The sequence below is a fragment of the Bubalus bubalis genome, chromosome X, assembly GCF_019923935.1.
Source record: "Bubalus bubalis isolate 160015118507 breed Murrah chromosome X, NDDB_SH_1, whole genome shotgun sequence".
Lineage (NCBI taxonomy): Eukaryota > Metazoa > Chordata > Mammalia > Artiodactyla > Bovidae > Bubalus > Bubalus bubalis.
In genome coordinates this window covers 7418207-7428997 of record NC_059181.1, presented here as the reverse complement: position 1 = coordinate 7428997, position 10791 = coordinate 7418207, and the positions used below count along the sequence as shown (strand labels likewise).

The 10791-nt window shown below is 44.3% G+C and overlaps 1 protein-coding gene across 1 annotated transcript; it reads right to left on the bottom strand.

The window, feature by feature from the left end:
• Positions 1–2703: 2703 nt before the first annotated feature.
• Positions 2704–9756, bottom strand: LOC123465408 (probable histone-lysine N-methyltransferase PRDM7). The gene is given in 4 exon segments (XM_045164445.1): positions 2704–4981; positions 6636–6781; positions 6784–6906; positions 7123–9756. Coding segments are annotated over 4 exon segments (459 nt in total). The 5' UTR covers positions 7232–9756; the 3' UTR covers positions 2704–4900.
• Positions 9757–10791: the final 1035 nt, after the last annotated feature.

The window sequence follows — 10791 nt, the reverse complement described above, 5'->3', positions numbered from 1 at the left end:
TGGCAAGTCCCAACGGACATAGAACACTTAGGCATGCAGTACCAATTGCAAATTAAAAACTTGTTGCCACTCTTCCCTCCTGGACATGCTTTGCAACAAGATCAATAAGTACTAGGCATAGTGGTAGACTTTGTACCTACAGTTAAAATATGAAGTATAGGTTGGTGCTGGGTTGAAGAGAAGTTTGTTGTGTTATCTAGAAGCATCAGTGCCAATGAGGAAGTCATACAGGGGTTGATTGGTGTTAAATTTAGGTTATCTACCATTGAAGAAAATAAATATGCTTACAGCATGCTTCTAGAACTATGTGGAACAATGGCTGCTGATGTGGTATTTCAAGGATGGCTGTAACATGTTCCATCACTATGTCCTACCACTTATTCCACCTTTTATCCTATCCCTACAAGAAATTTTCAAGGAAGATAAAATACCACTAATTAGCTGCCCTGACACTAGAATTACTGTTAGGCCAAGCATCAGTCTCTTCCACTCTTACTACTATTTCCAGGTAAGTCAAAAACACAGCATTTGAAGACTACAAAGCAGAAGGGGTCCTCAAAAATCTGTTTATGCATATCTTTACTCCACAGAAGAGACATCAGGACCTATCACTCCTCTACTTTTCTGATGAGATTCACTACCTCTATGATATGATGTTTTTAATATTTTCTGTCATTCCCACCCCACATTTTCTGTCCATTCTTCCATCCTGTGGTCAGCCAAGTTCCAACAGCTCACATACACATCTGAGCCAACACACGCGCGCACACACACACACACACACACACACACACTCCTGAAAGGAAACTTGCATACTTACAGAATTGTAGGTGTACTTGTCCACTATGATGGATTTTGTTAAGCATCTCTCTTTTTTCCAGGTCATTTTCTTTCACTCTCTTCTCAATCAAATCAGTGTCCTCTTATAACTCTAAGACTTATCCTGGAAGTTTACAAATCTTGGGATTTTCTCATGAAGGGACCGACTTGCAAAGAGGTGGGCTGGGTTGGAAATTCCTGCCATAGAGAGTGGCATGAGTCTGTGTTCTGTATCCTCCCATCACCTTAGACAGACTCACAGTGCCAATCACGTTGGCATGATCCCATTCCCTGTTCTTTCCTTCCAGGAACCACACAGAAATGGCCAGGGGCTTTTGTCTCAGCTGACTTGGAGCAACCCGTTCTCAGCCTGCACCTCCCAAGATCATTCCTTGTCAATGTTGCACCCTCATCACATGCCCAGCACAACCTCAGGCCTGTGTCTTTCTGAGACAGGTTCCCCCATCTCTTCCTAATTGTGTAGCTTCCTGTCTGCAACTGTTTTCCTTTTTCCCCAAGGGTTATCTCCCTGCATCAGGAAAAAAACCAAATATACACCCCATCCTCCAAAAGGCCAAAGAGAACCAGACAGTCCTGTGTCTGATACAATGTCACGAAGAAGATGCACATGGATCTGTCGTGGGAGTGTGTAATTTCCTCAGTTCTGTCTCATCACAACAAAAATTTGGAGCGACGGACCAGTGTTAACGCCCTCGGACAGACTGTGTCACAGCTCTTGGACAGACCATGTCACAGCTCTCGGACAGACCATGTCACAGCTCTCAACAGATCAGTGCTACAGCTTCGTGTCACAGCTCTGTTTTATTTAGAAAATAAAGGAAAATACATCCCTGAGGCGTGAGGGCTTGCCGACCCAAAAGACGCAAAGAGGAGAGAGATCCCCAGCCCTATGGCTCCTCTTTTAGTATGTTTTTTCTCCTCCCCACTGGGCCTCTCCTAAGTAAACTGGGCTACCCAGGAGTGCTGTTTGTTCTGCCTGAGGTCCTCACTCCAGTCTTTGGATCTTCCTTTGGTCTATTTTCACGGGCTTTTCCCTTCCTTGTCTTTTAGCCACCGCCATTCTGGACTCTTTTTTCCTATTCTAACTACCTAACAGATCCAAAGGGTCTCTGCCTAAACAAGCACTGAACCTGGGACCAAAAAGGTAGGGTGACCTCCCTTCTCATAGGCTCTATAATTTACTACTGAGAGGGCAACAGGCAGGAAGGCCAGAGGTCTCCAAACAGAGGAAATAGGCTTCAAGTGTCAGACATTTTTCTCTCTCTCTTAAGCGGCAGGAAGAAACAAATTACAAGTGTTAAGATTTTTTTCCCCTTCTCTATACAAATTTAAAAAATTAAAATTCTGTGTTGCCCTGACGACACCTGGTTTCACCTGAAGGTAACTTTTCTCAGACCTTGAGCTAACCAATACATTTTCCTTATGGAAATGTTTGACTTCAACTATGTTAATGAGCTACATATTTACCCTAGACTCTGTCTTCAAGTCGGTTCTGCCTAAGACTCACAACCGAGTTGACAAACCAGTATGTTTTACTCATGCACATGTTCTCTTAAGCTATGTTAATGAGACTGTATGTGCTTGGAAACCTGCCTTTCTTCAAAATTCATGTCGATCATTTTATGGCCCTGGACAACTCACCTTGTGCCAACGTTATCTCAAAATGTATGTTGTGGGTGAGGGGCCTGGTGCCAGTCTCTGAGTTTTGAGACGTTTCCTTTCTCTCATTGCAAACTGCTAGTAGCTATATAACATCTGGCTAAAGACTAGCAGGGGGTAGTCTTTCTTCCCCCTTCTGATGTCTATGTCAGAAGCTTTCTCTATCTCTTTCATACTTTAATAAAACTTTATTACACAAAAACTCTAAGCAATCAAGCCTCATCACTGGCCCCAGATTGAATTCTTCTTCCCCAGAGGCCAAGAATCCGGCATCTTTCATGGCTCAGCAACAACCTTTCACTACTATCCAAATCCATACACAAAACCACCACACGGATGACACCTGAGAAGCCTGCCCGTACTCAGACCACAGTTCTGCCTCTCTTGTGCAGAAAGCAGCATTCTTCTCCCAATTACACTAAAAGGGCTTGATTTCACCCCAGGCCTCACTGACTTTGTATCTGCCAAGGCTCTCTTTCTGCTGCCTTTGGTAGGCTGTGGTAGTTCTGCCTACAGCTCTGGCATCCTTGCTAGCCTACACAGCCTGTGGTCCATGGAACCCAGCTATTGGTTGGGCTGGGGGATATCCAGGACAATCACTTAGAATACAGTGTCCCTGTGAGTGTCACGTGGTACAGATCTCTTTTACAATCCCATGACAGCATCAGAGATTCAGCTCCAAAAACAACGTCAGAAGCCTCTCTCAGGTGCAGACTCACACCTTTGCCCCTCCGCCCTCCACAGCCAAGGACGAGACTCCAGAGAAAGGAAGGAATTCACAAGAAGACATTTGGCATGGGCAGTGGGGTGTCTTTGGTAGGATGGCTATTCCCAAGACCCTGGAGCCTGAAAACCAGCAGGCTCTGAACTGCCCCCAGGGGCATCCTTGTCTTTCACTGTCCCAGATTCCCTGCATGCAGACAGCCTGCTACCACTGCTTCCTCCCTGTTCCCTCCCTCACAGGCACACACTGGCATAGGGGCCCACACATACACCTCACTTCTGGGCCTTCTTCACCTTTCTGCACTGCCAGGTAGGCTGGGACTCCCCACATGGATACCACCCTTACACCCTGTCTCTCCAAGGATGCCTGGGGTTTCACACTGAGAGCCCACCTTAGCATGTCAATTGTCCTGCATAGTGCCTATATGTGCCACACTTGGGGAGGGAGCATGCTGCTGCCAGTCTAATCCTAGGCAGCAGTAGCTCAGGACCTCCCCCTGTCTTCCTATCGCCTTCTCACCTGTGTGGAACATGTCTCCAGTGCAGCAGGCTTTCTTTATGTGCCTTCTCCCCCCACTTTCTGCCCTTTTTGAAGGTCCTTGGCCTCTTCAAAATCGGGGGTCCTGCCCTAGACACGTCCAACATTTTCACAGGGCAGGCTAGGCCCTACAGACTGAGGGGTCCACAGGAGTGCTTTTAAAGCACACCTTAGACCTGGCTGTGTGAATTCCTATTTCCAGATCCTGTTTCCGGTCCTCTTCCTGGCTGGAATGCTTTTCTCTCCTTACCTAATTAGCCATTGTCCAGAGCCCAGTTCCAGACTTGTCTCCACCTGGACTGTCCATAAGACTGGTGACCTCCAGCTCTTCTAAACTCTAAATTAAGTTCTCTTTCATTCTGCAGGACTTGGTACTCCTAGGCTAGCATGCACCCCTCAGCACTCATCCCAGCCTGGCTTCTCTCCAGAGGCTTTTCTCCAATCTCCTGACATGTATCCAGGGTCCTACTCACTTGCCCACCCTCTCCCATGGAAACGTGGAGAGTGCTCTGACATAGCTTGAGACAGAGAACAGTAATAGTTTATTCACTTTCTGCCTGCCCTGATGAAAGTAGAGGCCCTCAGAGAATGGCCATGCTCACGGCCATCCTGCTCCCCATTCCTTCTCAGGCCTCAGGGCCCACTTCTCACTGGAACCGAGCCTGGGGAGGTTGTTGCCCACACGGACTCAAGGTCTCCCATGTTAGGTTATCCTGGTGCTGTGCAGTTATTCAAAAATAGAAAAAGTAAGGTTACTATTCCTAAAATCAATTGGTTAATGTCTGTCTTCAGTATGTTCTCCAAAAGGATATGGGTTGTGTGATCTGCTTCAGTAATGAAGTTCACTGTCTAAACTGGGACATAGAGTGTTTGGTAAGTGTCAATTAAGTGAGGTAAAGTGTCCCTGGTGAATCTACACTGCTCAAGTTGTTTTCAAGTGCCTCAGTTTTGTTGAGCATATAGACATATTTTGAGGGCACATGCTATCTTTTTCTTTCTTTCTTTCTAATGTCTTTTGAAATGAAAGAGCATGATATGGAGGGAAAAGAGGCAAGAAGATGTGAAAGCTACTGAGGGAGATGGGCTGAGAAGGAAAGGGGTGTGGGCTTGAGGGAGGAGCGACATCTACAAACTGCAGGCTCACTGCACCCACCTCATCCAGTTGGCCAAAGACGTGTCTTCTCCATCCACATACTCGTAGCTGTTTCTCCCTTTGGTGACCTGAGTGTCAGAAAAGAGATACAAGCTTTCTTCTCTATTTTATTTTATTTTTTTGGTAGTAAGTAATAGAAGAACTTTCCCCCTGCTGGCATTGGTGCTCTTCAGCCTGCATGGATTCAACTGCCAGTCGGACCACACAGTAAGCTCCTTAGTAATCATTTCAAGTCTGAGTCTATTGGCACATTGAAGGCAAGGGCTCCTGCCGGGAGCCGGCATATTGCATGTTGAGTGCAGCACGTTCCACAGCATCATCTTTCAGGATCTGGAATAGCTCAACTGGAATTCTATCACTGCCGGGAGCCAGCGTGAGGAGCTCCACTCATGACAAAGGTCATGAGGAAGGAGGCTCGGCATACGCAAAGGCGGGATCGTGCCTCAGGAGTCCCCCTGGAAATTCTCGAGCATCTACCCCCAAAACCAGAGTCTGCCTACTTTCTGCTTTGTGCTTTCACCTACACCTCTGACTTTACGGGGGCTGTCCCCCACTACCTCTCTCTGAAAAAAGAGTTAGCTTACAGCTCCAGTTAATAATTCCTGGGTGTGACAGTGTTTCAACCTACAAACTCCTTTGGAAATCCTCTAGCCTGCCTGAATGGGTTTTTCCGGCCACATGTGATTGCTCAGAGCCTCCCAACTGTGAGAGGCAGGAGATGTTCTAAACTGTCTAAACACAGATTCCTTTGAGCAGTTAAAAGATTCATTAGAAATTGTATTGGTGAAGGGATTTTCACTTGTTGGGCCCATGTTTGCTGCTAAGTCTCCATATCCCTTACCTGCTGTGTCCCTGGAAGTATATTGATTAATATAATTGGTGTAAGTAGTAGCTTTAATGTTTGTAACCTGGGACCCTTGAGTTAATTCTTTTTCTTGTTATAGCCCACCACACCTTTGCTCTGTAGGAATGCAACTTTATCTAATGCTTTTGGAGGGTGGCTCCTGACCAATCACCTTTAGAGAAAAATAAGTTTTCTGAAGAAAGGGTCTTAAAATGTTAACAGGCCTCCGGGCCAGAAGATGATGCAAATCACCTAAGCTTTTGCATATGATAAGTTTGCAGGAAGAAAGCCTGGCTTGCTGCATGACTCTACCCCTTCCCCCATTTTCCTCTATGCATAACTTAAGGTATAAAAACTACTTTGGAAAATAAAGTGCGGGCCTTGTTCACCGAAACTTGGTCTCCCCATGTCGTTCTTTCTCTCACCTTCTGGCTGAATTATTCAGCCTCTTTTCTCCACGGAATTTCCTCACTGAGCTATCTTTATTTCAGCCTCTTTTCTCCACTGAATTTCCTCACTGAGCTATCCTTATTCTATTACTCTTTATATCCTTAATTAAAGTTTAATTAAGCAGTTGTTTCCTGATCCTCGCCGACGCCGTCCCCGCTTCGAATTCCCTGGATCCACCGGGGCTGGACCCCGGCAGGCTCCACAAGTGAAGGGTCATTTCTGTGTGCCTGTACCACTGCCTCCCACCTTCCTCTGACCTTTGGATAGAAGTCCTGTGTTCGTGCCCAGTGCACACAGTACACAGGGCTGACTGTGTCATTGCCGACCATGTCATCACCATCCGTGTCCTTGCATGTAGACATGAAGTACACCCCCACAACACACAAACAATTAGAGCCAGAGGACAGGGAAAGAGGGCTATTTCTCACCAGCCAGCAGTATCCACTGTGGGAGTCCTCTTCATTGTATACGATCTGACCCTCGTAGGGGCCAAAATGCAGGCCCAGCGGCAGATCGGATGCCTCGTTCCACACTCCAAGCCCAGCCTTAGGGATGCCCGATGGCCTGATACTTAACCCGGGGGCAGAGTGAGGGCTGAGCGGTTGGCATGCCCCCTTTCCACTGCAGAGTCCTTTACAAAGGTTGGGGGCCCATGGGCAGCACAGCTGTCGATGAAGAAGTTCTGACATTCCTCACAATCTGGAGGTGAGAGCAACAGGGATGAGGGGAGGTATAGTGATGTTGCTGGTTGTAAAGACCTTCAGAAAGAGCTGGGGAACTGACGGCCTTTGGCCTTGATCCTGTACCCTAAGTCCTAGAGGAAGGGGATGATTGAGGGACCAAATGGTGAGGTGAGGTTATTGTACCAAGGTCTCATAACCCCTTCTCCATGAGTGGGCCAGCAGGGTCACTCACACAGGTAGTCGTCATCCTGGGGCTCGCTGGCCTCTTGGTACACATGGCCCTTTCTTTCTCGTACACTGTACCTCTTCACTTCGGTCTCCTTTCTTCTGAGTTCTAACATGGAGAACAGAAGCTAAGCAAGGCTGGTGGGGTCTGGAGAATTAGTCCCTGTTTTATCAGAAAGGGTGAGATCTCCTACTTGTCCATCTATACAGTTTGTTAAAACTTTTTCACATTTATTTTTGAAACTTTTACTTTTGTATTTTTATGTTTTAATGATACATTATTTATTGGCCATGCTGCATGGTTTGTGGGATCTTAGTTCCCTGACCAGGAATGGAACCCACACCTCCTGCAGTGGAAGTGTGGAGTCATAACCACTTAACCACCAGGAAGTCCCTTCTCTATACTTTGTTTCTTCCCCCTTTAACTACTGGTTCAGGAGACTGAGGCTCCACACTGACCACAGATGCCCAGTTCAGTGTTAGCTTCCTGCACTTCCAGTTAGTAGGTTTAACTTCCCAACCTTCTTACTTAGGAAATAGTTCACTGACACATCTACTTAGAAAATATATGTTAAGGGCATGACATGTAAAGCATTGAGCAGAGGTCTGTGTATAAATACTAACAAAGTGTGGTCCCTATCATCACAGCTGGATTTTTTGAACTTCTTGTAGGTATCAGCACTTGTGCATTTCATGTAATGCTTCCAAACACCATATGAGTTATGTATCTGTATCTTCACTTTACAGATGAGCAATCAGGACCTCAGAAAATGTATAAGATTTTCCCAAGGCCCCAGTGCTAACTTTATGCCTCAGATCAGTCCAGCTTAAACCCACGCCTACCCAAAGTCCACACCCCACACCTAGGCCATACTTATTAGCTTTTCTACAGGGATTAGAGGAACTAATTAGAGGAACTCCACAAACTTTATCTTACCGACTTTGTGTCTGGGGTGCTTTCCAGGGGTCCTCGCTTCTCTGGGAGGGGGCACTGGTTTCTGAGCCTGTTTGGAGCCACTTTTCTTCAGAAATTTTGCTGCTCCCGGCAATTTCTTCAAACTAGTTACCTTATTTAATGGTCCCCTGGACAACCTCTTCCATGTGAGTAAAAGACAACATGTATTTCTTTAGATCTTTAGGACTGTGTGAAGTGTTTTTACATGCATGACTTTAGTTAATACTTCGACAATTCTTGGAAATACCTGGTGGAGGGGGGCTCTGAACACTGGAGTGTAAAAAAAGGAGCTAAGTGGGTAGTGAATCAAAACTAGAATTCATATCTTAAGATTCTTTCCCTTCACTTTCTGCATAAAAGTGAGAGCAACGCAGGGAGAATAGCTTGAGGTCAGGGAAAGAAGAGGGCAAGGGCTCATAGAGAAATCTGTGAGGTTTTCTACTAATTAGTGGACCTTTGATGGACGAGGAAGTATGGAAAATTACAGAGGGGACAAAACACATCTGGAAAATAAGGTGACAAACCAGTGAGATTGAGAAGAGAAAAGATGATCTGCAGAAACACATTCAGACAATAAAGAAAATGAGCTGGAAGTTGCAGGTTGCCGTGTCCTAGAGACAATGTTTGGAGTTAAAGTAGCTGGCCTCATCAATTCTCCTTGAAGAAGGCTGTACGACTAGTGGGTTCTCCTCACTTTCCTGATCTATAAATTGGTATACATGCTGATTCTTAATGTTATAGTGGACATGAAGTTTAATAACATTCAACAAATCATTGTGTGAGCTCTTTAATACAGTATGAATGTGAGTGTACATCCCTGCCATCAATATATCCCCTTGACTGCTTCTATATTTGAAGTCTAGCTCAGAAATGCTATCCTCAGTATTCCTTGACCTTCTTATTCCTAGATGAATGTTTATATGTGGAGTCACTCATTCACAAAACATTCAGAGGGCCCTTAGGGGCTTTGAGCTGGGCCTGGACATCTGAGAATTAACAGGTATGGGCTACGCTCTCAAAGCTCACAAAACAGGGGCAGGCTAAACAAATGATTCCAAACAGGAGAGTTGTCTAATCGGAGCTCAGAGGAAGGACTTGTTACTTCCTCCTACAAGAATGAGCATTTGAAATCATGTCCAGATGATGAGTTTCTACTCAAAAGCTGGTAACCTATGTGAAGCCCTTCAGTTATTTTCTTATTTGTTGTTTTTGAGTCATAAACCTGAAGCTTGTCAGAGCTGCAAGTTACTTCCTCTTATTGGAGTAGGAGTCTCTGAGGTAGGGATCATGTCACCTTCTTCATCCTGGACCGTCCACTCTACAAACTGTCCAACATGTCCTTCAGCTTCTTCATCTTGGACCGTCCACTCTACAAACTGTCCAACATGTCCTTAAGCTTCCCTTAGTCAGATATCCCTCACTAGCACAGCACAAAAGAACTGAGTTTGAAAACATCTCTCAGATGAATGATATAAAGATGTATGAAGAAACTTTATAGAACTATGGCAGTTCTAACGACTTTGTAAGGGGTTTAGAGAAGGGGCTTTGCATTAGATTGTACCACCAGTGATACTGTGATCCCACGAATATAATCAAACATTTTTTTACCTCAGTTTCTTGATCTATAATGGTGATAGCTATATACCTACTTATAGGTACTGTAGGATTGTTTTAAAGTTTAAGTAAGTTTATTCACATAAAATGCTTAAAGTCTGAAATATTGTGAAAATAATGTAACAATAGAACAGCCTACTATATTTGCTGTTCTTACTAACTATAAAGACGGTAATGATATCAGACATTGTGCTAAAGATTCAGGACAGGAAGGCAGCAGTCTCCAGGATCTCTGTGTTTCCTCCTATTCTCACCTGTGACTGGATCCGTGAGGAGGATTCTTTTGTCAACAGGATTTGGGAGACACTCACCTTCTGGTGTTTACTGGGCTCCCCTCTGAAGGCCATCCCAGAAGGTTTACCTAAAAAATGATGAGAATCAGTGTTTTGGTTGGTAAATGTTTCCAAACTCTGGGCATTCTAATTAAGGACACAAAATTCTGAGCCAGAGAGTGACAAGGACAAGGATTACCAAAGGAGGAATGGAAAGTGATTTCTGTATCATCAACTCCTATGCTTCCACTGGGAGCATAATATAATTTTATTAAAATTTAAAAAATATAAAACTTCATCTGTACTTCATCTGATGCCTGTAAAGTATCTAATAAATTTACTAGACTTTCATGACAAAAATACTTAACAAAGTAAAAATAGAAGGAAGTGACTGCAATATAATAAAGGTCATATATGAAAAGTCTATCTCTAACATCATAGTCATCATTGAAAAGCTGAAAACTTCCAAGATCAAGAGAAAAAGGCAAGGATGCCCATTCTCAATACTTCTATTAAATATAATATTAGAAGTCCTAGCCAGGGCATTAGGTTAGAAAAGGAAACAAAAGGCTTCCAGTTGGAAAGAAAGAAGTAAAATTATGTCTGTTCACAGAGGACATGATTTTATGTGCAGAAAAACTTTTAAATCACACACACACACACACAAAACCTGCACAGAAAGTTGCATGGTAGAAAATCAACATTCAAATATCTTTCCATGCATGAACAACAACCATTCCAAAAAGGAAAATAAGAAAACAATCCTATTTGTGTTTTGTTTTTTAAACCTATAGTCAAGAGCTAAGTGAATTTATAGTCTAGGGTATGTTTAATT